This window comes from Somniosus microcephalus, chromosome 1, assembly GCF_052327205.1.
Source record: "Somniosus microcephalus isolate GS21.2 chromosome 1, FLI_Smic_1.0, whole genome shotgun sequence".
NCBI classification, from domain to species: Eukaryota; Metazoa; Chordata; class Chondrichthyes; order Squaliformes; family Somniosidae; genus Somniosus; species Somniosus microcephalus.
The window spans coordinates 163191615-163218581 of record NC_140987.1 but is presented as its reverse complement, the minus strand read 5'-3'; the positions used below and the strand labels follow the sequence as shown (position 1 = coordinate 163218581).

The 26967-nt window shown below is 43.5% G+C and overlaps 1 protein-coding gene across 4 annotated transcripts in view; it reads left to right on the top strand.

Moving 5' to 3' along the window:
* Window positions 1-26967, top strand: part of ap3s1 (adaptor related protein complex 3 subunit sigma 1) — an 82216-nt gene that overhangs the window by 41832 nt on the left and 13417 nt on the right. For all 4 annotated transcript variants that reach the window (XM_085987071.1, XM_085987074.1, XM_085987072.1 and 1 more), the window contains one exon: window positions 20358-20465. In XM_085987071.1, coding sequence (XP_085843197.1) covers window positions 20358-20465 — 108 coding nt within the window. The remainder of the gene's footprint in view (window positions 1-20357; window positions 20466-26967) is intronic.

Below are 26967 nucleotides of genomic sequence, written 5' to 3'. Positions count from 1 at the left end.
GCAAGTAGATGTTGAAAGGGACGGCCAAGGATAGATCCTTGGGTGACTCCAGAGTTAACCATGCTGGGGGCAGGAAGAGAAGCCATTGCTAGAGATACTCTGGTTACGATCCAATAGATACGAGTGAACCCAAGCAGTCCCACTGAGCTGGACAATGGAGGAGAAGCTTTGGCGGCGGATTGTGTGGTCGCGGTGGGATAGTGCACCATGGTCACAGAGGGTCATTTGTGACTTTGGTTAGGGCTGTTTCAGTGCTGTAGCAGGAACAGAAACTTGATTGGAGAGATTCAAATTTGGAGTTGTAGGAAAGATTGGCATGGGTTTGGGAGATGACATCACTTTCAAGGACCCATGGGAATGATCCCCAGCATTCAGACAAGCAGATTGGAAGGGCTGATAGCGGTCAGAGGAGGTGGGGAAGCCCATGGCCGGGGAGGCCCAGGGTTTCCTTGTGGGGCCTGGAGGAGTACTCAAAACTGCCCAATGCATGCTTGTTAGAATGTCACACGGCACAGGACTAAACAGACTAGATGCAGGAAGGATGTTCCCGATTGCAGGGGAGTCCAGAACCAGGGGTCACAGTCTAAGGATAAGGGGTAAGCCATTTAGGACTGATGAGGAATTTCTTCACCCAGAGAGTGGTGAACCTGTGGAATTCTCTACCACACAAGGCAGTTGAGGCCAATTCATTCAAGAAGGAGTTGGATATATTTCTTAAGGCTAAATGGATCAAGGGATATGGGGAGAAGGCAGGGACAGGGTATTGAATTTGGATGATCAGCCATGATCTCATTAAATGGCGGAACAGGCTCGAGGGGCCGAATGGCCTACTCCTGCTCCTATCTTCTATGTTTCTACAAGACTGCTGCTGGTGAGGTGCACACTGCCACAAATTCCACTCACCACATGCCCCATTCTCATTGGGTGCCGGAGGTTAAAATCGAGCTTTTAATTTATGGGAATGAGCATTTTAGAGTTCATTTTTTTTAACCTGAAGCTGCTTTAATGACTCAAAAACCAGCTTAACCTTCATAAGTTGGTTACACGTGGGTTTCTGCTGTCTTTCAAACATTACTTTACAGAACTTACTCTCCAGGCATCGAGCAGCTCTGGCAAGGAGTGCAGGTTGGGAAATCGTGGGCCTGCAGTGCCTAATTTTCCACAAGGAGTATGTGATTAAGGAATCGGGCCTTAATGTTTCCATTTCTTTACAGGTAGTCATCACCGCAACGCAGCATCCTGTGCAGTCTCCAATGGTCTAGTCAATTGACCATAGGTTTGAAGTGTTTTACTCTTGCTTAGAAGTGTCTGTTCTGTGACTTGCAGCTTTCATTTAGGGTTGAAAGCTGCTGGAGGACAGGGGCTGGTGTGAGGGTAGGGAAGGGAACTGCAGCTTTTTGAGGATTTGCACCTTCAATTCCTTGCATGGTGCATTTGCAGTCTCAACTGTGCCATCAAGCAGATGCCAGAATCTTTTCCACAGGGAGGCTAAATCAGGGTTCAGGCAGGGTGTCCAGTACATAAATTAATGGCATTGGCAGATGTCGGGGAGCAGATCTGTAGACCATTATCTTGGCCGGAGAAAGGTGCATTGCATATTGAAGAACCGAAAAGGGAGAATTATGGTTATTCAAATAAATTCAGTGAGTAATTACAATCTGAAATTACCAAGATACAGGCCTAGAAATTTGAACATAAAAGCAAAATACTGCGGATGCTGGAAATCTGAAATTAAAACAGAAAATGCTGGAAATACTCAGCAGGTCAGGCAGCATCTGTAGAGAGAGAAACAGTGTTAACATTTCAGGTCAATAACCCTAACATTCTGACTTAGAAGTATATCGGTGATCCTTCATCATCGCTGGGTCAAAATCCTGGAACTCCCTACCTAACAGCACTGTGGGAGCACCTTCACCACACTGACTGCAGCGGTTCAAGAAGGCAGCTCACCACCACCTTCTCGAGGGCAATTAGGGATGGCAATAAATGCTGGCCTTGCCAACAATGCTCAGATCCCATAAGCGAATAAAATCCAGTCAGTTCCATTCCCCCGCTCTATCCCCGTAGCCCTGCAAGTTTATTTCCCTCAAGTGCCTATCCAGTCTCCCCTTGAAAACATTGAACGTCTCCACTTCCACCACTTCTGTCGGCAGCGAGTTCCAGGCCCTCGCCACTCACTGCATCAAAAAGTTTTTCCTCACATCCCCCCTGTATCTCTTACCCAAAACCTTAAATCTGTGTCCCCTAGTCCTTGTACCATCAACTAGTGGGAACAGCCTTTTCCCATCTAGCCTATCCAAACCCATCATAATATAGAAACATAGAAGATAGGAGCAGGCCATTTGGCCCCTCGAGCCTGCTCCGCCATTCAGTGCGATCATGGCTGATCATCCAAATTCAGTACCCGGTCCCTGCTTTCTCCCCATACCCCTTGATCCATTTAGCCTTAAGAAATATATCCAGCTCCTTCTTGAATATATTTAATGCATTGGCCTCTACTGCCTTCTGTAGTAGAGAATTCCACAGGTTCACCACTCTCTGGGTGAAGAAATTCCTCCTCATTTCTGTCCTAAATGGCCTACCCCTTATCCTTAGACTGTGACCCCTGGTTCTGGACTCCCTGACCATCGGGAACATCCTTCCTGCATCTAGTCTGTCCAGTCGTGTCAGAATTTTATAAGTTTTAACGAGATCCCCTCTCATTCTTCTAAACTCCAGTGAGTACCAGCCCAATCGTCCCAATCTCTCCTCATACGTCATTCCTGCCATCCCAGGTATCAGCCTGGTGAATCTTCGCTGAACTCCTTCCATGGCAAGAACATCCTTCCTCAGATAAGGCGACCAAAACTGCACACAATACTCAAGATGTGGTCTCACCAAGGCCCTGTACAACTGCAGCAAGACATCCTTGTTCCTGTACTCGAACCCTCTCGCTACGAAGGCCAACATACCATTTGCCTTCTTAACCGCCTGCTGCACCTGCATGCTTACGTTCAGCGACTGGTGCACAAGGACACCCAGGTCTCGTTGCACTCCCACTTTTCCCAATCTATTGCCATTCAGATAATAATCTGCCTTCCTGTTTTTGCCACCAAAGTGGATAACCTCACATTTATCCATGTTATGTTGCATCTGCCATGCTTCTGCCCAATCACCCAACCTGTCCAAATCATCCTGTAGTTTCTCGGCATCCTCCACACAGCACACACGCCCACCCAGCTTTGTGTCATCTGCAAATTTGGAGATATTACATCTAGTTCCCTTGTCTAGATCATTAATATATATTGTGAATAGCTGGGGTCCAAGGACCGATCCCTGCGGTACCCCACTAGTCACTGCCTGCCACTCGGAAAAAGACCCGTTTATTCCAACTCTTTGCTTTCTGTCTGCCAACCAGTTCTCTCCAAGTCAGTACCTTGCCCCCAATCCCATGTGCCTTAACTTTACATGCTAATCTCTTATGCGGGACCTTATCGAAAGCCTTCTGAACGTCCAAATACACCACATCCACTGGTTCTCCCTCATCTATTTTACTAGTTACTTCCTCAAAAAATTCCAGTAGATTAGTCAAGCACGATTTACCTTTTGTAAATCCATGTTGACTTTGTCCGATCCTGTCACTGTTTTCCAAGTGCTCTGCTATTACATCTTTTATAATCTTGTACGCTTCTATCAAATCACCTCTCAACCTCCTTTACTCCAATGAAAACATATCCAGCTTCTCCAACCTGTCCTTGTAGCTAAGATCCCCCATCCCTGGAACTATTCTGGTAAATCTCCTCTGCACCCTCTCAAGGGCCTTCACATCCTTCCTAAAGTGGGGTGACCAGAACTGGATGCAATACTCCAGTTGTGGCCTAAACAGTGCTTTATAAATGTTCAGCATAACTTCACTACCTTTGTACTCAATACCTCTCTTTATGAAGCCCAGGATCCCATATGCTTTGCTAACCACTCTCTCAATATGTCCCGCCACCTTCAGGGACCTATGCACATTAACTCGCAGGTCCCTCTGTCCCTGCACACTCTTTAAAACTGTGTCATTAAGTGTATGTTGCCTCTCCCTGATCCTTCTGCCAAAATACATCACCTCGCACTTCTCTGTTTTAAATTCCATCTGCCACTTGTCTGCCCATTCTGCTAGTCTTTTTATGTCCTGTTGCAGTCGATTGGTATCATCGTGGTTTGCCACACCCCCAAGTTTGGTGTCCTTGGCAAATTTAGAAATTCTACTCTGTATTCCAATATCCAGGTCATTTATATATCTCAAAAAAAGCAGTGGCCTCAGCACTGACCCTTGGAACACCACTGTCCACCATCCTCCAGTCTGAAAAACAGCCATTTGCCACAACTCGCTGTTTTCTGTCCTTAAGCCAATTCTGTGGTGTATGTAACCGTTCCACCTTTAAGAGAACTATTTTAAGAGATGCACTACTTTATCTTGGCTGCTGTATACTGTAATACCGGTGGTGACCACACCGGTCTATAAGTGCTGTGTAATGATTTATTGGGTAGTTCAGCCCTGACCTTCGACTAGTAAAGACCTGTTAAAATTTACTCTTGTGGTCTGTGTAGTAATTCTCACTATAACACACAGACTTAACAGTGGCGACGAGTACGATCTTACCCTGCGGCAGTGATGCATCCAAGGCAGTTTGACGGGCGTTGAGAGGAGGCATCCGCCCTCATCATCCTGCTGAGAAAAGACGCGGGTCTGAAGAGCAAAGGAAGAATCCTGACACGAAACCTTCTATCAGCAACAGGCAGTGATCATCCCTTCTATCACGGTGGTGGGTAAGCCGATCAGCGACGAGCAGCAAGTCGGCCACGTTGGCTGTGAAGTAGGGGAGGGAAAAACGGAGGATATAAGGGCGGAGAACTCGACCACGGCCGGGGAAAAGAGCCGGTCAGAAGTCGGGGCCAGAGGCGCTGAGACTGGGGCAGCGTAAGGCACGGGAGCTGTGGTGAATGCAAACGCAGCCGGTGTAAAAGACCGGGCTGCAAGCGGGCTGGGAGACGCAACAGCGTCGAGAGAGAGCTCCACCGCGACCGGTGAAAAAGGCCGGGCAGCTCGCGAGGCGCAGCGACCGGGACAGCGTAAGGCGCGGGAGAAAATAAAATTAAAAAAAAACGCAGAGAACTCAGCCGCAGCCGGGGGAAAGGACCGGACTGCAAGAGGGGCTGGGCGGCACGATTTGAGAACCGCTGGGGAGGGCGAACGCAGCAATACGGCAATCGCCATTACAGCCAGCGGGGGAAGAAGACAAGCGCGGGAAACCGCCATATTGGAAAAAAAAATAAAAGAAAAATTTCTTTTTGTTTCTCAAGAAGATTGCGAGGATGCCTAAGCGTGGTAACATTAACGATTTCGATCCCGATGTTGAAGATTGGGCCACGTATGTAGAACGCATAGAGATTTATTGTAAGGCAAATAAAATATCAGATGAAGATAAAGCACTAACCTTACTAAACTCAATGGGTGCGAAGACATACGGGCTATTGAAGCATCTTCTATCACCAGCTAAACCGGCGGATCAGGCTTTCGCTAAGATTGTTGCTGTCCTGAGAAATCATTTGAACCCCACACTGTTGATGTTAGCGGAACGATTTAAATTTTATGCGAGAACGCAACTGAAAGAGGAAGGCAACGCGGAGTATTTAATTGAACTGCGTAAGCTAGCGAAATACTGTCAGTTTGGGGAAGGACTGACAGAGGCACTGAGAGACAAATTCGTGTGTGGATTGTCGAAAGAAGGAACACACAAGCGGCTGCTTGAAGAGAATGATCTTACACTTGATAAGGCTGTCACTATTGCAGCATCGCACGAAGCCGCAGCGAGAGGCACTGCGGAAATGCAGCTGAAGGCAGCGGTACTCGGCGTAGATCAAATGGCTTTGGGTACAACGAAATGTTATCGTTGTGGAAAGACAACACACGATCAGAACCAATGCTGGTTTAAAAACCAGGAATGTCGAAAATGTGGCAAGCTTGGTCACATAGCTAAAGTATGCCGGTCAGGAAAGAAGACCAGCAACAAAAAGTCACCACAGGAAAAGTGCAGAAAGGTACATAAGGTGGCTGAGAAGAGTTCGGATGAACAGAATTCGGATTCAGACTCCAACAGCAAGGAACTGGGTAGTCTGAGAATTCACAATGTGAGTAAGGAAGCTGACCTACAAACTATCTGGGTCACACTGCAGATCGCAGGAGTCCAAGTGAAGATGGAATTGGACACCGGATCGGCGTTGACGGTCATGAATAAGCAAGATTACAAAAGGTTATTCACACATATTCCCCTACGGGATACGGAGATAGTATTGTAGACATACACGGGGCAAAGAGTATACCCCATCGGAAAGATAAAAGTCAAGGTGATACACCAGGGCAAAGAACACCAAGGAATGGACTTATATGTACTACCTGAGGGAGGTCCACCACTTCTGGGACGGGAGTGGATCAGGAAAATAAATATGGACTGGCACTCCCTAAAAGCAATAACGGTAGATTCCGGAAAAAAAGATGTCAAACCTGAACGATTGTCCAGAATATTGGATGAGGCTAAAGAGGTGTTCCAACAGGGACTGGGAACACTGAGAGGAATTAAGGCAAAAATCAAGATTGCAGAACATGCAAACCCAAAATTTTTCAAAGCCAGACCGGTACCTTATGCGATACGACCTGCTGCGGAAGCTGAGCTGGAAGGGCTAGAACGTTCAGGAGTACTGTCTAAGGTGGACTGAAGTGAGTGGGCCACGCCCATTGTTCCCGTCATGAAGCGTTCATCGAGTAACAAGCCAGGGGAACCGGGGAAGGTCCGCATCTGTGGAGACTTCAAGATCACAGTTAATCCGGTGCTTCACACGGTGCAATATCCGCTTCCGCGGATTGAGGATATCTTTGCTTCATTGTCTGACGGGAAACACTTCACCAAGATAGACCTGGCGCAAGCGTACTTGCAGATGGAAGTTGAGGCAGAGTCGCGCCAGTATCTCACAATCAACACGCACAGAGGCTTGTATCGATATAATAGACTGGTTTTTGGAGTGGCTTCGGCTCCAGCAATTTGGCAGAGGGCCATGGAGCAGGTATTACAGGGAATTCCAAGCACTCAATGTTACTTGGACGATATCCTGATTACAGGAGATGACGATGAGGAACACCTTGCAAATTTGAAACTGGTGCTCACCAGGTTGAAGGAATATGGCCTTCGAGTTAATCGCCAGAAATGTGAGTTCTTTCAGAAACGGATCTCGTACTGTGGTCATGTCATTGACCAGGAGGGGCTGCACAAGTCACCTGACCAGATCGAAGCTGTTGTGAAGGCTCCCGCTCCGGAAAATGTATCCCAGTTGAGGTCGTTCCTAGGGTTGATTAACTATTACCATAAGTTTCTGCCAAATCTATCCACGGTGCTGCACCCGCTGAATGCTCTTTTGCAGAAAGAAGTACCATGGAAGTGGAGCGAGGACTGTAAGAAGGCCTTTCGCAAAAGCAAGGCATTGATCACCTCAGGAAGTGTTGGCTCACTTCAACCCAACGCTACCTATTCGTTTAGCTTGTGATGCTTCTCCTTATGGTATTGGAGCAGTACTCTCACACAAGTTGCCAAATGGCTCGGAAAGGCCAGTCGCATTTGCATCCAGATCATTGACCTCCGCTGAGCGCAACTATGCTCAGATAGATAGGGAGGCTCTCAGCCTTGTGTGGGGAGTAAAGAAGTTTAATCATTACCTGCAGGGCAAGAAGTTTACACTGCTGACAGACCACCCAGACCACCAGCCGTTGGTATCCATATTCAACCCTAAAAAGGGTGTTTCCATTATGACAGTGCAAAGGCTACAGAGGTGGTCCCTTTTCCTAGGGGCACACCAATATGACATAGAATACAAAGGATCAAAACAGCATGGGAATGCTGACGGTTTATCGCGCCTACCGTTGCCAACGGTAGAAGAGGCGCCTACAGTGGACCCAGTGGAGATGTTCCACTCAACCATAGTGGAATGTCTACCAGTAACAAATTCTACCATTGAAAAGGAAACGAGAAATGACCCGACTCTCTCACGAGTCTACGATTTAACGGTGAAGGGATGGCCAGCACATGGCGAACCATTGTTGCCAGCATTCTCGCAAAGAAGAGAACAGCTGTCAGTGTGCCGAGGAACCTTGATGTGTGGATCCAGAGTGGTGATTCCACCCAAACTCCAGTATAAAGTGCTAAAGGAGCTTCACGAGGGGCATCTGGGTGGAGTGAAAATGAAGAACCTAGCCAGAGCGTTTGTGTGGTGGCCAGGTATCGATGGAGACATCGAAGAAATGACCAAGAGCTGTCTAGGATGCCAGAAGGTCCAAAACACCCCACCACAAGCCCCTCTACATCCATGGGAGTGGCCCTCATCTCCATGGCAAAGGGTACATATCGACTTTGCTGGTCCATTTATGGACTCAATGTTCTTAATCGCGGTGGATGCACACTCCAAGTGGCCAGAGGTAATAAAGATGTCCTCCACCACCACGGAAAAAACCATCACAGTATTAAGGACCATATTTGCCAGGAATGGGCTGCCGGAACAGATCTGTTCTGATGGACCGCAATTTGTGTCCGAAGAATTCAGGAAGTTCTTAAAAAACAATGGGGTTAAGCACTACACGTCCGCCCCATACCATCCCGCCACCAATGGATTAGCTGAAAGGTTTGTCCAGACCTTCAAGAAGGCCATAAAGGCCATGGGTAATGAAGACATAAATCTACAACATAAGGTAGATAACTTCTTGTTTGCGTACAGGAATGCAACACATGCGGTCACAAACCAAACTCCCGCCATGATGTTTTTCAATAAAAGACTAAGATGCCGGCTGGATTTGATCAAGCCAAACATCAGAAGGGACGTAGAGAACCGGCAATTTCAAGGCATGAATGAAAGGCCAACTAGAACCTTCCAGATAGGTCAACAAGTTTTGGCCCGGGACTACCGTACCGAGAAATGGCAGCCTGGAACTATTTGCACACGACTAGGACCGCTGATGTATACCGTGGACATTGGTGAAAGCATAATAAGGCGCCATGCTGACCAGACCATAGTCATCCGAAAAGGGACAACCTACACCACAACTCTATACGCCTAATGATGAAGCAGAGATACCCATAGTATCTACCTCCGATCCGGTGAGACTGGAACCAGATGAACCCGACACTGGCATTCAAGCCGAATCGACCTTGCCAAAAGAACCTACTACACCACCGAGGCGTTATCCGGACCGAGTCAGGAAGCCTCCAGAGAGACTGAATCTGTGAACTGTTTTTACATGAAGTATTGTATATATGTTATGTTTAATGGGGAATATATAATGTTAAGCTAAAAAGGGAGGATTGTGGTGTATGTAACCGTTCCACCTTTAAGAGAACAATTTTAAGAGATGCACTACTTTATCTTGGCTGCTGTATACTGTAATACCGGTGGTGACCACACCGGTATATAAGTGCTGTGTAATGATTTATTGGGTAGTTCAGCCCTGACCTTCGACTAGTAAAGACCTGTTAAAATTTACTCTTGTGGTCTGTGTAGTAATTCTCACTATAACACACAGACTTAACAAATTCCTTATCCAAGCTGCCACTGACCCACCTATTCCATGAGCCTCAATTTTGTTAACCAGCCTTCTATCTGGTACTTTGTCAAACGCCTTCCGAAAATCCATGTAGACAACATCCATTGCATTCTCTTCATCAATCCTGCCTGTTACTTCATCAAAAACTCAATTAGATTAGTCAAACACGATCTGCAAATCTGAGCCTGCGGTTTAAGACCCACTCACCAGGGAGTGAATCCCCTTTGTGATATGCAGGCTAGTGCACTGCCGCTGCAAGATGGTGCATTCCCATCCCCCTCTTCCTTCAGCACTAGCGGAGCAGAAACCTCCACACAGCAAATATCTGGGTGAAACATCTGTGGACCTATGGCAGCCAGCGAAGGTGGGTAGAGTACCAGGCAGTCTGGTACCCATTTGTGGACCCCACACAAGACCCAGACAAATGTCCGAAAAAGTAAGAGGGGCGCCTTGGACAAACGAATGCCTTCTAATGTGCCACAATGGACAATGCTCCAACCCTACAAGGGCCTTGTGACCCAGCAAAACCCAGGAACTGCCACCAAATTATCCCAAACAGCACTGTTAATAGTTGACTGCCTGAGAATGCTGCACCAATCCTTTAGATGCGACCTTCAACCTCCTGCTGATACCACTGGAGCCATTGCAGAGGAGATTCTGCGCTCCGCTCATTTAAATCAGCAGGCAGCACCAAAATACTGGTGCTGCCTGCGCTCTCTTTGTGGGCGGCCGTTAACCTTAGCCTGTTTTCGGGCTTAATCGAATTTCTGAGCTATAGAGCTCTATGAAGACGAGCTCTAAATTGTCTTGGCTGTTTATCTGTTTTAGTTTTGTACTATAGATAAGTGCAGCAGTCTTTCTCTGAATTGTAGTTCTATTACAGCTCATAAGCATTTATTTGTTCTGATGTCTCAAAATCTGTAGTGATTCACTTGGGTGTGTTTTGATTTTTATTTTATTTTTATTTCATATAGTACAACAATTTGAAAATGAACTGAATGGCATCTAGATTTGTATCCACAGTGCTTAGTTGATCTCAGCTACCCAGTTGTAGATTAATGGTGAATGTCGATCATAGGTGAATGTCGATCATACCCTTCTTGTTGAAGAAGATAAGAGGGAAAATTATGACTTGATTGCAGTTACATTCTGCCAGTGGCTGGCTCATGAGCAGGTTGCATTTCTTTTTGGCAGTAGGTTGGTGTATAGTCCAGGAGGAGATGCAAGGGGGAGCGAGGAAATGACCTGAAAAAAATTATGTTCCCCCTTTTAAGAAAAGAAAGATTGTAATCCATCTCTCGGGTTTCTAATTTCCCAGTTAGCTGGGAGGTCGAGGCCTACTTCCACAGCTTTGAATGATTTACTTTGTGACTTCTCACCAGGAGGGCTGAATTGACCTCCTCCCCTGAGAAGCAGCAAATGTCTGCTCAGTGCTTTCTGCAAGATCAGGAACCCATCATACATAGAACCACCTGCTTGATTGGCAGCCTGCCATTTGGTGCAGTGTTTTTTAAACAACAACTTAGAATTCCATTTGTGAGTTTGAGGTTTGCACTTAGAGGAGGGAATTCGATTCATTGTTCCCCACCTAAAGTGAATGGGGGGAGCGGGGAGGAGAGAATGAAATACGACTAAAAAAGCTAAAAGACAAATGAAGTGAAAGATTAGATTAAAACATCTTGACAGAACATCATCTCCCTACAAAATGAGTTGCATTAATGAAAGCTGCATTCAACAGCACCCAACACAATTTAATCCCGAGAAATAAATTTCCATTGCAATCTCTTAATGGAACAGATTTGCTTCATCGAATTGCTCAATTTACCCATTGTACTTGGAGGGAATGATTTTTGTTGCTCACCACAGAATGACTTTTCATGCCTTGTACGGTCTGTTGCTTAATTTCAGTTCTTTTTTTTCCTGTCGTCTCTCTATCTGCTACATTCATCATCTTCCTGCAAGTGAGCGAAACATTGGCCAGAATTTTGCTTACCCTGGCGGGGTCAGTGTCCATGGCGTGTCCCAACCCCGATGCTGGCTCTATCACGCTGTACAGAATTAACTTACCTTAATGGGGCCTATTATGCCCGCGCAGCACGTTACCCAGCCCAATTAGATGGAGCAGGTCTGATGACGTCATTCATGACGTGTTTTAAGCCGGGATCCTTAAAGGCACCATGGCCACATTACATTTCAAATTCAATCTAACATAGTGGGTGTTGAATCTTTACTGTAGAATAATATGTTATATGAGTGACAAAGAAATATTTAAATAAAATTATCAATAAGTAATTGACTCATCTACAAATATGATCAAGAACATAATTAAAAATACATTAATTGTGAAGTTATTGATGCTTGAGTCACAAATCTATAGACTTTTGTATCAGTAACTGGTACAAATAAAAGATGTGTGTGTGGGTAATACAAAAAAATAAACAGATTTTAAATGTAATTGTAAAGGGGTGGATTTAATATCTTCTGCAAGTTCAGAGAAACAGCTGCAGAATCCCTGACAAATGGCGTAAGTGGTGCTTATGGTAAATGGGCCGTTTTTTCCGATGCCTACGGGTGTGTATGAACTGTGTACATACCCGTAGGGACCTCTCAAATGCCGGTTTCAGGCATGCGCTGAAAACCGGCATTTCCGATCCGTCAAGAATCCTCTTGACAGATCGGACGCCTGCCCTGGAGAAGGGCCTCTGCGGGTGGAGAGTTCCGCTTTCTGCAGAACCTCCACCCACTGAAATTACTTAATCTTACACCTGGTAAAATCATACTGCTTTTACCAGCATAAGAGTTTTAAAAAAGTAAAAAAAAAAATTAAAAAATTTTTTTTCACTCATTTTATAATTTAAAAATACTTTTTAAAAGGTAAGTTTATTTTTAGCCCTGTAAAATTTAAGTTTTGTTTAAAATATTTAATTTAATGTCATTTTAACTCATTTTAAAAAGTGATTAAAAATTTTTTTTTTTTTAATGTTTTGATGTCTTTTCAGTGATCCCCATTCATACTTTTGACAAGTCCTATCTGTCAAAAGTGTGAAGGGGGATCCGCATGCAGGAAGCCTCCTATTGGAAATTGCGAGCCAATGTGTTTCTGGGGTTTCTGTAGCTCTTCCGTTGAAGATAACAATGGCCAAGTGAGAGAACCTCTGCAGAAATTCACCCTAAAGTCTCGGACTGAAAAATTCAGGGACTGAAAGCAAATTGAACCAGTGGAATGAATGATAATGAAATTGTTACCGTTGATGACTTGATTTAATATGTAACTGTACAATCACAGTATACTGAGAAAAACCTGACCAGAAAAAACACTAATTTATTTAAATGGTATTTGTCATTTTTTATAGTGCAGATCAATTCACTGCAATTACTGTTCAGTTGGAAGGCAACAGCCGAGAATGGCCAGTGAAAAATTTACGTTTACCAGTAACTTTTCAAGTAGAACAGAATCTCCATCAATCTGTTAGCTGATGTAATCAACATGTTTTTATTTTGGTTTGTTTTCCTTGCTGTCAATGGAGCAATGGCCACGGAACTCACGACTCAGGTTGACAGATGTAGTTCCCGAGCTGTGTGAATCCCGTGGCCATGCAGAGAAATTTAAAAAGTAGGGGGGGGGGGGAAAGGCTCTTAAGTGCCTGTAATGTACCTCATAATGATTTCAGTTGGGTCCCCCGCTGCTGCAGGTTGGGTTGGCTCCACGCTGACAGATATGCCTGTGGGAAAGGAATGTGGGAGCGAGATGACAGCAGGTTCCTGACCCGCTGGCAAAAAAAGCTTTCCCACCTGACCTGCCACCGATCGCACCCGCTACCACCATGGAAAATTCAGCCCATTTTGTCTTAAACAGCACCACATCTATTGTCAGTACATTAGTCTGCAAATTTTATTCTGTGAAATATAATTCTTGGGCCTCCCTTTAGTTACCAATCCACTTCTTGTGTTTTTTCTAGTAACTGAAGGTCACACCTGATGTCTTATTACATCACAGTTGATGAACCTTTGTCATCTTCATTAAAACCACAACCCAATATTTGGCCTCTGATGTTCTCCTCCTCACTGCATCTGCATTGACCTAATTTTTGTTGTCCTCTGCCTCCTATCATTCTTGTCCCTTTTCTCAACTTCTCAGGCTGTGCATCGCTTCTTCATTTGCATCGTCTATTTTATGCCGGATCAGAATATACTTGTTCTCAGTTTTTGCCACAGTCTTCAAAATTATTTTCTCATGAGTGTACTCGAGCTGGCATTGCCTTACTGTGTGTGCATAGGCCTTGCAGAGCAAGTCCAGCCTCCCATATCTCGCCTCTTCTATTTCTGCAAAGTATCCTGGGCTTTTTCTCATCCGATATAAAATTCTTAATGATTTAGTTGAATCTTTCCCTACAGCCTTCAAGTTGTGTTATACTCTTCAGGTAATTTTTGTTTTTGGTCTACCTGTTCTCAAAGAGAAATGCAACTATGCTGCTTTAGCTTTGCATTCTATATTACCTAATGGAAGGCTGCTATCGCTCCAACATTTAAAAAAAATAAAGTCGAGTAATTCAACCAGTTCTTATGCAAATTAAGAGGCGTTCGTTGGAGAATAGACTTTCTCCCAATTGGTCCTAGAACCAGAGATCCAAACAAAATTTCTTATGACACTGACTTTTAAGTGACATCTCCATTAAGATCAATTAAGGCCAGTGAGATCACCAGAGAAGTGGGCGGAAATTTCAACTTCGGGGGTGTAAAACAGGTAGTAGTTTCAATGGAAAGGAAAATCGTGAGGGTGTACAATGGGCAACTGATCTGTTACCGGCCATTTTATGCCCCTGTTTGAAGTTGAAAATACTACTGTTTCCTGTCTACAAACTGAATTGGTTACCAATTCCACTGATCCACTTGATCTATTTTTGGTGATTAAATATTCTCATCCAGGCTCCCCTGATGGCACAGTTGATAAAACCAGTGTGATACATATAGACCAGAAAGTCCAAATACAAAGGCAAAATACTGCGGATGCTAGAAATCTGAAATATAAACAGAAAATGCTGAAAATACTCAGCAGGTCAGACAGCATCTATGGGGAGAGAAACAGAGTTAACGACCCAGAGGGTGTGGGCCAAGATTTCAGCACATAATCTGACACTCTAATGTAATACTGAGGGATTGCTGCATTGTCAGAAGTGCCATCCTTTTGATTAGATGTTTAACTGGTGGTACAAGTGGTTGTTAAAGATCCCATAACATTATTCAAAGAACAAGCATTCTTCCAGTGTCCTGGCCAACGCCAACCAAAAACACAGATTAGTTACTCATTGAATTCATTGTTGCTGAGAGAGTTTACGGTGTGCTAAGTGGCTGCTGCATTTGTCTACAAAACATTGTCCTTTTAAGTCATTCATTGTATATGAAACAGTTTGGGATCTTACTGGGAGATGTAATAAAGCACTACATGGCATAACGTTTCCTTTGTTCCCTTTAATTGCTATCCAGTGTCTCCCACTGAAAATCTGTGTGCACTTGTGATGTCCAGATTCTGCTCTACTGTAATAACCCCTCCCTTCCCACTCCACCCGTCCAAATGATCAAATAGCCCAAAGTTCGTTGTCTAAACTTGTGTAAAGCTTAAATACTTGGGTGAGTTGCTGGAGAGTGTCAAGTCCCTGTGAAATTATACTGTAGCAGGAAGGAGGGGAGAAAATTGACCGATCAGCTTATTAAAAAAATATTCTCTAATCTGCAATGCAAGGTGTTCCGGTTTGGAGCTCTGCATTTAAAATTTCTTTCCTGTTTTTCTTGTATAAATTTCATTTGCTATAAGGAATGTTAGTTTTTGTACGTAGTGATAGCATCAGTCATTCCCAAGTCAGATGTAGTACAGGTTAGATATGGTTTTATTAGCCTATTATTATGCCTGACAATGAATCTTGACTCCAACCTCGAGCACCCTGATTATACCTGGGTAGATATGTGCGGGGCTGTCTGTTGCTGTGCAGGCCTAAAAAATTTGTCAGAAGATTTACAGGAAACTTTCGTGGTTAAAAGTCCGGAAAGCTCTATCTACCGGCAAAATTCAGGAGCCGTTTTCTATAAGTTTTTTTACTTCTCGTTGCTTTTCTTTTTCCCCAGTCAGGCTCTGCAAGATCTGTAGCTAAGCAACAGCTTCAGCTAGAGACGCAGCTGCAGCCGACTGTTTTGAAGCTGTTGCTAAGCAACAGGGTTTGTTGATTCACACGGAGCTGAAAAGCTCTATGTTTCAACATTAGAGCTGGTTTTTACGACAGTTTTGATCTAACTGCACCAGCTCGGTCCCGTCAGTGCCGGATACCAGAAAGTTTCCTGTAGTCAGCTGCTTTTTTTTGTGAAAACACAATTTCTGAGTCAAGTCTGTTGCCAGAGATCAGTATGTGTAAGAGAATGATTTTCTTGTTTAAGCATTTTGGAGGATCCACTCGTAAAATCAGCTGAGTTATTCTCTGCCCCTAAAGATTTTTTTAAAATTTAGTGGGAACCATAGTTTTAAGAACAAAAGAAAACACGGAATGAGAGAAGATAATTCAGACATCGAACTTATTTCTTCCAGACTGCGTAGGATTTGAAGAAGGGTTGTGTGGAGTTTCTCCCTGCCTTCCTCTAGGGATACATTGAGCAAAACTCCAAAATGTGTATCCAATCTTGCATTAACCTTTGTCCAGTTGGCTTCCTTGGGATGGTAATTCCATACTTCTGCATCTGAGAAACAGTCATGTTCTGTCCATCATTTGATTATATCTCTCTTTGTTCTTGTAACCCCTCAATCCTGTTTCTAACCAGATTGACCTCCAATTTCTTTTTTGAATTGTATTAATCGGCATTTTTAAGTACAAGGTTCTGGAATTATCCTTAATGCTTTTCTTTTGAATTATCTCAATGCATGAATGCTGTTTGAAAGTCGAATGAAGAAAACTGTTGACAGTATTCCATATATGACTTCACATTTGGGAATAACCGTTTCACCCCAACTCTCAATTTTCAGTCAGTGGTTAATAAGCACACCTGAATCCTTTCCTTTTTTGGATCTTTTCTAATGAGCACCAACTCGTGTCTGTCGGCTCACTGTATGCCTTTTGTAACTGAATACCTAAGAATTTTTGTTTTGATTGTGCCTGATTTTACTGTTTTGCTTTGATTTTTTTTTTCTTTGTTTAGTATTCAGAATTTTTGGAGTATTACGTCTTTTCCACTTGATGTATCCCAATGGGATTTGCCTAATCCCACAGTCACACCAGCTTATCTAAATTAGCATCCCATCATCACGTGCATGTTTCCTCTTCCAATATACATCACTTTACATTTATCAATATTAAAATCCATCTGTGACTAACACATTTCACTTAATTAATGGTGGTCCACATCCAGATTTTCCTTGCCAAATTTTGTGTTGTGATATTTGTGAATCAAAGAAATTTATGGCACAGAAGGAGGCCATTCGGCCTATTGTGTCTGCGCCTGTCAAAAAAGAGCTATCCAGCCTAATCCCACTTTCCAGCTCTTGGTCCGTAGCCTTGCAGGTTATGGCACTTCAAGTGCATATCCAAATGCTTTTTAAATGCGATGAGGGCTTCTGCCTCTACCACTCTTTCAGGCAGTGTGTTCCAGACCCCCACTACCCTCTGGGTGAAAAAATTTCTCCTCAAATTCCCACTAATCCTTCTACCAATTACTTTACTTTAAATCTACACCTCCCTGGTTATTGACCTCTCTCTGCTAAGGGAAACAGGTGCTTCCTATCCATTCTATCTAGGCTCTTATATATATTATACACCTCAGTTAAGCCTCCTCTGTTCCAAAGAAAACAACCCCAGCCTATCCAATCTTTCCCCATTGCTAAAATTCTTCAGTCCTGGCAACATCCTCGTAAATCACCTCTAATGCAATCACATCTTTCCAGGACTGTACACAGTACTCTAGCTGTGGCTTAACTAGTGTTTTATACAGTTCTAGCATAACCTCTCTGCTCTTGTATTCTATGCCTAGTCTAGAAAGGAAAGTATCCCGTATGCCACCATATCTACCTGTCCTGCTACCTTCAGGGATCTGTGGACATGTACTCCAAGGCCCCTCTGTAACTCTACATTTCTCTGTATTCTACCATTTATTGTGTATTCCCTTGCCTTGTTAGCCCTCCCCAAATGCATTACCTCACACTTCTCAGGATTGAATTTAATTTGCCGCTTGTCTGCCCACATGACTAGTCCATTGATCAATCACATGCCAATTTCTGTATCATCTGCAAACTTCTTAATGCCCCCTACATTGAAGTCTAAATCATTGATATATACCACAAAAAGCAGGGGACCTGCAACTGAGCTCTGTGGACCCCATTGGAAACAGCCTTCCAGTCACCAAAACACCCATTGACCATTACCCTTTGCTTCCTGCCACTGAGACAATTTTGGATCTAACTTGCCACTTTCCCTTGGATCCCATGGGCATTTACTTTTTGACCAACCTGCCATGTGGGACCTTGTCAAAGGCCTTGCTAAACTCCATGTAGACTACATCAAATGCACTACCCTCAAATCTTGCCACTCTTTGATTCCAACTGCAGTCTCTGATAATTTGCTATTGCATTATAGTACAAAGTTTTATATAGTGTGTTTCATAACTGAGTTGTTAAGTAGCATTTGTAAAGCATTAAAGCTAATTTTTAAGAGAAAAATAAATTTGAAATTTGCTTAGAAGGTAGTTTTTTTGCCAATCAACATATTGCTAATATTTGTCAGCATTATGATGTATTTTGGTATATATCAAAGGAAAGTATTTACAATACCGATTTTTTTTTTTTTTTTTTTTTTTTTTGTATAATGCAGAATCAGATTCTGGTTTATGTCATATATCCAGAGCCAAGTTCCTGCACAAAATAACATCTTCCCCACTTTACTCACTCATCTGCATTGTACTTGATTGGAGGAACCATACTCCCTTTTGCTTAGTAAATACAGAAAATACTGGGAAACTCAGCAGTTTGGGCAGCATCTGTGGAGAGATAAACGTGTCGATGACTGTTCGTTCCTGTGCTTTTTTTTCTCTTTGGTAGAAAAGAAAGACTTGCATTTATATAACGCCTTTCTCTAACTCAGGACGTCCCAAACCACTTTACAGCCAGTGAAGTACTTTTGAAATGTAGTCATTGTTGTAGTGATAATGATCAGATAGTCTGTTTGTTGTAATGTTTGAGGGATAGCTATTGGCCAGAACACTGGGGATAACTCCCCTGCTCATCTTCGAAATACTGCCGTGGAATCTTTACGTCCACCTGAGAGAGCTGGCAGGGCCTTGGCTTAATGTCTCATTTGAAAGATGGTACCTCTGACAGTGCAGCACTCCCTCTGTACTGCACGGGAGTGTCTGCCTAGATTTTGTGCTTGAGTCTCTGTAGAGGGACTTGAGCCCACAACCTTCTGACTCAGAGATAAGAGTGCTACCAACTGAGCCACAGCTGACACGTGCAGTGTCACAAAATAGTCTTGGCCCTCTTTTTATGTAGGCAGTGCGACCAGTCAATTCTCCATGCCCCATTTGGTGCATGGTATAGAATAGTTTGTGCAAATATGAAATGCCACAAGTTGTTCATGGAAACTATAACTATCAAAAACTTAAAAGGTCTTCTGTTTTTATTTTCTCTCCTGTACCCAACCCCTTCTATTGTTTTCCCCCAAACATCCACAATATCCTAGTTTGTTGGGAGGATAGGGTCCTCCAGGTGGAAGTCCATATGATTGTCATGAACAGGTATAGAAAATAATCAAAAAAGTTAATGGAATGCTGGCCTTTTTATCTAGAGGACTAGAATACTAGGGAGTAGAAGTTATGCTGCAGCTATACAAAACCCTGGTTAGACCACACCTGGAGTACTGTGAGCAGTTCTGGATATATTGGTCTTGAAGGGACTGCAGCGTAGGTTTACTAGAATGATACCCGGACTTCAAGGGTTAAATTACGAGGAGAGATTACACAAATTAGGGTTGTATTCCCTAGAATTTAGAAGTTTAAGGGGTGATTTGATCGCAGTTTTCAAGCTATTAAAGGGAACAGATAGGGTAGATAGAGAGAAACTATTCCTGCTGGTTGGGGATTCTGGGACTAAGGGGGCATAGTCTAAAAAAAAATTAGAGCCAGACCTTTCAGGAGTGAAATTAGAAAACACTTCTACACACAAAGGGTGGTAGAAGTTTGGAACTCTCTTCCGCAAACGGCAATTGAAGCTAGATCAATTAATTTTAAATCTGAAATTGATAGTTTTTTGTTAACCAACGGTATTAAGGGATGCGGGGCAAAGGCAGGTATATGGAGTTAGATCGCAGATCAGCCATGATCTCATTGAATAGTGGAACAGACTTGAGGGGCTAAATGGCCTACCCCTGCTCCTATGTTCTAAGTTGTACAGGATGCAATGCCAAAGGTTGGACTTTCCGTTTAATATTGGCAAACATCTGTCTTGCCCACGCCTGTGTGTTCTGAAAGGAAAATTGCCCTTTCCTAGTTGAGTCCAAACTTCTGGGCCATACACAATTAGTCTTTTTAAAAAAAAAAAATAAAAAAAAAAAGTTGCTTTTATTAATGTCTACAAAATATATCTTGTACTCTTGAAGAAAATTTATGCTGTGTCCATGACATTATTTTGTTTCTTGTAATATGTAGTTTTGACACTTGCCAATGATATCTTAAAATCTTTGTGTAGCCCTGTACTTAATCTGATTTTAATTTTTTTTTTAAGGTTCACAATATTTTGGCAGAAATGGTGATGGGAGGAATGGTTTTAGAGACCAATATGAATGAAATAGTTACTCAGATTGATGCTCAGAACAAAATGGAAAAATCTGAGGTAAGAATCTTCCACCTTGTAGGAAATATCTTTTAACTTGCATGGTTGTGGATCCTGCATGTTTTTTTGCCTTCTGTCATAGCTTATTCTTTAGTGCCAACAGCCAGCTTGCTTGGTGTGCTAAGTAAGGCTATTGAATGACAATTTGGTAGTTTTACTGTGTGACAAATCAACAGCAGTGATGATGCATTGTAAAATGCCTACTTAGCAGTTTGAACATTACTATGCAATATGCACAAATATTGGTGATAGAACTTTAGGTGTGCAAGTTTGGCGATATTGAAGTCAAAAGCTGCATGAATTAATTTGCATGTATACTAACCTGAAAAATTTAGGCTTTTACAAGTCAATCTTATAAATCCGCAAGTTTAAGGGGCTGGTTCCTACAAACTAAAAGTGCATCGAGCATAAATGATTGTTAAGAGAAACACCATGATAGTAGCTTCAGTCTATCAGCTTTTCTAGGTGGCTGTCTCTTTAAAATAGTTTTCCATTTGATATACAATCTGTGCTGATTTAGCTGGTCTCAACCAGGACAACAGTTGTAATTGGCCTCGGTGCTTCTGGGTTAGGGAAGAAAAAATCGACCAAGGCCACCACTCCGGACCGCCATTCAGCGACCCATGCTGGAGGTGTGAGTGTGAACAAGATCTGGCTAAAGTATGACACTCACTATAACCGAATAACCTGTTGACAGTCACTGTCGAGACTCTCATATATGAATAGTGGCCACTTGGGCAAGATGCTGTCGGATGTCCGCTGCTTGTGAACAGGTTTTGTATAAAATTCCTCTTCAAAGCGTTTACTACTCTGGGTTAGAGTAGAAAATTAATCATTTTTCCCTTTTTTTTTAAAGTAGCTTGTGTCTGCATAATTTTTGATTTGTACCACTACTAGCTGCTAGTTGCAAGCAATTGTGACTACTTGAAGCAGAAAGCTGAAATGTGCAGTTTTCACTTTCAAAACAAAGGTATAGATGTTTACAGCACAGAAGGAGGCCATTCAGCTCATTTGTTTATGTTGGTTCTTTGCTAAAGCAATCCAACACTAATCCCAGTGCACGCTCCTCCCCATAGCCCTGTCGTCTTCTGCATGAAACCTGATCTCTTAAATTGTAAAACAGTTTGCTCGGCATCTGACGGAGAAAGATGGGTTGATGTCTCTCATATACTGACTGATCTGTAAATTGCCAGCATTTTCAATCTTTATTTCACATTTCCATCAAATTGCAATTTTCCTATTTGTCTCCTAAATGGGGAGAAAAATTGGGAAACCAAATGAGAGGGAAAAAAATAGCACACGTCTAGTATCTTAGTTTTCAGATAAGATTCCTTTATTATCATATACACTTTTAAAAAATGTGGTTAATAGACAACAATGCACTAAAAACATTTGGTGTAAGAGATAGAAGTATGGTTTCAGTAGAGCAGATTAAATTTAAAAACTTGCAGTAGAAACTGGGAATTGGTGAGCTACACAAATAATGAATAAATATTCTTTTATTTTGTTGTCCGTTGATCAATTGATTGACCCTGTAATCCAATTAATGATAAAGTAACATAATCCCTCACAACACTTCAAGCACATTTAGTGGCTTGGTGGCATAGCATGTTGGCGTACCAGTACAGAGCATGATTGTGGGAGCATTGGCTTGATTTCTTCCTTTCACCAAGCTAAGTCTGTGATCTCGTGCGTATTGCTCTGGAAGAGTGCTGAGCAGAGCCCAGCCGTTTCCCTGCTTGGGAGGTGGGAACATTTTAACGAGTTCCTTGAACTGCGTTTGCGTACTTCTGGTGATCATTTCAGAATGGCGTTGGCAAAGGTGAGAGACAAGCCAATCAACATTTTGTCCTTTGCCATAGGAGTTGTGTGAGCCACTGGAAAGATTAGAAGATAAATACCCTTTTTAAAAAAGAAAATAACCGTTCCAAAATGGTTACTTAATGTGTGCTTTGAGGTTCTACTGCTGTTCCTGAGTCATAAACATTGGTATTTCCTTCTGGTCTTTGGGCACTTAAATTTTTGTATACTGATTAACATATTTGACACATTCTTGGGTGCAGTTTTAACATTTTAAAATAAATGGGTTAATCCTTTGTTAAACTAGCTCACACAAAAATTTGATGTGAATGCATTAACTTAAAAATAGTACTCAAAGGAATTTTTACCCCTAGCTTGCTTCTAGGTTGAAGGAGGGGGCAATAGGATGGAGTTCATTTTTTGTGTTTTCTTACATTTCATATATGGCTTTCTTTAACTTCTTATCCGGACTGCTTCACTTAAACTTCCCCTCAATGCTACAGATTGCAAGTTGTTACCGCATAGAAAGGCTGAGACTCCTCCATCTGGAGAAATGCTAGCTCGAATAATGCAAAATGTATCCTCCTAGATGATCAGTGTCAAATATCTGTGTTTAGTCTCATTGCCATTGGATCAATTGACAACTCTTCAGTGCAAACACTGCACCCTGGCAGTAGTATGCAGAATTTCAACAGAAGACCACCTGCAGATCCTGGGATTGATGACGGCAGGAATAAATGTTGCAACTTCAGACTCGCCAAGAACTGTTACAGTTGAACCAATGGTCTCAAACTCTCTCCACTTTTGCAGACAGTTTGTGCTAATCAAACATTGTCAGTTTCCTTGACTGGTGGTTTTAAGAGATCTGCTTGTATTCGGATTCAATTATAGACTCTGCTACCTTCTCCTTCCCAGGTGACAGCTATAACCGTTTTTGTGGTAACTGGTTATGTTATTGCTTAGACTGAAGGTAGATCAAACTCTCTCCTCGCCGTCTAGGGGGTAGATTTTCATCTTCCACGCCCTTTATAGAACTGGCCTGATCTTCATTCCATTGAAAATTGATGGAATAAAAATCAGGTGGGTTCTGTAAAGAGTGAAATCTGTCCCACAAGATTGCAACCCGGGTGGCGACAACAAAAATCTGTCCCTATATCTCCTTTGTTAGCTGGACAGCTGGTTCTGACTCCCAGCACATCGGTGAACATCTTCCTGACTTGCACTAAAATTAGAACTTGGAAAAGTTTTGGCTTTAGTTTGACCTGATGAGTGATATTTCTGCCACCTATCAATGTATTCAGTGTTTGCAGAATCAGTGCTTCATGACCAGCTCAATTAGAGTACACACGACATCCATTTTAGTTTGTCACCTAGCCATTGATAATACCATGGCATGAAAGAATATTGTGTAGTCATAGCTAAGCAGATACAGTACTTGTTTCTTATAGTAGTAGGTAAATCTATTTGCTTTAACCCAATGATGGGCAAGGAATGCTCTACTACAGCTAAAGCTCAATTCTACTAGAATGCAACCACTCCATTGGCCAATGTTAAAGGTTAAAACTACCAGGATAGACTGAATAAGCTGGAACACTTTTCTCTAGAGGTTTGTAAAACTATGAAGGGGTTCGATAGGGCATGATGACTCTCAATTCATCATACTCTCTCTTCTGAGTTCACTAGCCCCCTGTCTTCCCTTAATCTCTCCAACCATGCAAACTCCCCAACCCATATTCACGGCCACCCCCTCGACCTTGCCATCTCTCGTGGCCTTGTTTCTCCCATCGTGTCAATCGCAGATAAGGCCATCTTTGACCACTTCCTCGTATCGCTTTCCACCCTCCCCTCCACAACCCTACTTCCTTCTGTGTCCGCCCCTAGAAAAAACTCTCTTACAATTGTACTTATGAAATCTCAACTGTCCAGCCTTTGGCCCTCCATTCACCATATTTCTGCAGCTACCAATCTGCTCAACCACACCCTCACCAGCAACTTTGATGCCCTAGTCCTTATTAAAACAATTACTCTCTCTCACCCTGGCCGTTCCTCCTGATACGGCCCTCCTCTTTGTTCCCTTAAGTCCAAGGGACGCAGACTTGAACGGATATGGCGGACAACTGGTTTAGCCATTCACCGCCAGATCTGGCTGGACCACATAAAGCATTATCGGATCCTGCTCTCGTCTGCCAAAATTGCTCACTATTCCAGAATCATTCTGGAATGCAAAGATAACTCCCGGCTCCTTTTCTCTACTACTAACCGTCTCCTTAAACCCCTCTTCCCCTGTCTCCACCCTCACTTCTGACAAGAAGTGAGAGGAGCTCATGGACTTCTTTGTCTCTAAGATTGAGACCATCTGTTCAGCTGCCACTTCCCTTCCTTCCCCTAGCCCACTGGGCCAAACTTCTAAGGTTTCCCCCTGCCCTAGCCCTGAACTCGCATCTTTCTCCAGTTTCTCTCCGATCTCCCCTCATGACCTCTCCGCACTCATCTTGTCCATGAGACCCACTTCCTGCTCCCTCGACCCTATTTCCATCAAACTGCTGATCACCCAACTTCTTTTTCTGGCTCCTATGTTAGTTAACAGTTCTCTCTCATGTACTGTCCCCCTCTCCCTCAAATCTGCCGTCATCACCCCTCTCAAAAAAAACAACCTTGACCCCTCCGTCCTTGCAAACTAACGCCCCATCTCCAACTTCCCTTTCCTCTCAAGTCCTTGAACGTGTTGCCTCACAAATCCATGCCCATCTTTCCCGCAATTCCATGTTTGAATCCCTCCAATAAGGTTTCCGCCCTTGCCACAGTACTGAAACGGCTCTCATCGAAGTCACAAATTACATCCTTTGCAACTGTGACAAAGGTAAACTATCCCTCCTCATCCTTCTTGAATTGTCTGCAGCCATTGACACAGCTGACCACTCCATCCTTCTCCAATGCCTCTCCACCGTCATCCAGCTGGGCGGGACTGCACTCGCCTGGTTCCATTCTAATCGTAGCCAGAGAATCATCTGCAATGGCTTCTCTTCCCACTCCCGCATCGTTACCTCTGGTGTCCCACAAGGATCTATCCTTGGCTCCCTCCTATTTCTCATCCGAAAACACAGCGTCCGTTTCCACATGTACGCTGATGACACCCAGCTCTACCTCACTACTACTTCTTTCAACCCCTCCACGGTCTCTAAATTTTCAGACAGCTTGTCCGACATCCAGTTCTGGATGAGCAGAAATTTTCTCCAGTTAAATATTGGGAAGACCGAAGCCATTGTTTTCCGTCCCCGCCACAAACTCCGTTCCGTAGCCACTAACTCCATCCCTCTCCCTAACATCTGTCTGCGACTGAACCACACTGTTAGCAACCTTGGTGTCATATTTGACCCTGAAATGAGCTTCCGACCACACATCTGCAGCATAACTAGGACCGCCTATTCCACCTCCGTAACATCGCCCGTCTCCACCCTTGGATCAGCTCATCTGCTGATGAAACCCTCATCCATGCCTTTGTTACCTCTAGACTTGACTATTCCAATGCACTCCTGACTGGCCTTCCACATTCTATCCTACATAAACTTGAGGTGATCCAAAATTTGGCTGCCCGTGTCCTAACTTGCACCAAGTCCCAATGAGCCCTGTGCTTTGCGACATTGGCTCCCAGTTAAACAACACCTCGATTTTAAAATTTTCATCCTTGTTTTCAAATCTCTCCATGGCCTCGCCCCTCCCTAACTCTGTAATTTCCTTCAGCCCCACAACCTCCCGAAATATCGGCGCTCCTCTAGTTCTGTCCTCTTGAGCATGCCTGATTATAATCGCTCAACCATTGATGGCCGTGCCTTCTATTGCCTCAGCCCTAAGCTCTGGAATACCCTGCCTAAACCTCTCCACTTTGCTACCTCTTTCCTCCTTTAAGATGCTCCTTAAAACCTACCTCTTTGACCAAGCTTTTGCTCACCTGCCCTATTTTCTCCTTATGTGGCTCGGTGTCATTTTTTTTGTCTTTTAATACACCTGTGAAGCACCTTGGGACATTTTATTAATTGGGAGAAGGGGAAGTGCAAAGAGACCTGGGTGTTCTTGTGCACCAGTTGCTGAAGGTAAGCATGCAGGTGCAGCAGGTGGTTAAGAAGGCAAATGGTATGTTGGCCTTCGTATCAAGAGGGTTCGAGTACAGGAACAAGGATGTCTTGCTGCAGTTGTACAGGGCCTTGGTGAGACCGCACCTTGAGTATTGTGTGCAGTTTTGGTCGCCTTATCTGAGGAAGGACGTTCTTGCCATGGAAGGAGTGCAGCGAAGATTCACCAGGCTGATACCTGGGATGGCAGGAATGACGTATGAGGAGAGATTGTGTCGATTGGGCTTATAGTCACTGGAGTTTAGAAGATTGAGAGGGGATCTCATCGAAACCTATAAAATTCTGTCAGGCCTGGACAGACTAGATGCAGGAAGGATGTTTATGATGGCCGGGGAGTCCAGAACCAGGGGTCACAGTCTAAGGATAAGGGGTAAGCCATTTAGGACTGAAATGAGGAGGAATTTCTTCACCCAGAGAGTGGTGAACCTGTGGAATTCTCTGCCACAGAGGGCGGTGGAGGCCAGTTCATTAAATATATTCAAAAAGGAGTTGTATATATTAAGGCTAAAGGGATCAAGGGATATGGGGAGAAGGCAGGGACAAGGTACTGAATTTGGATGATCAGCCATGAT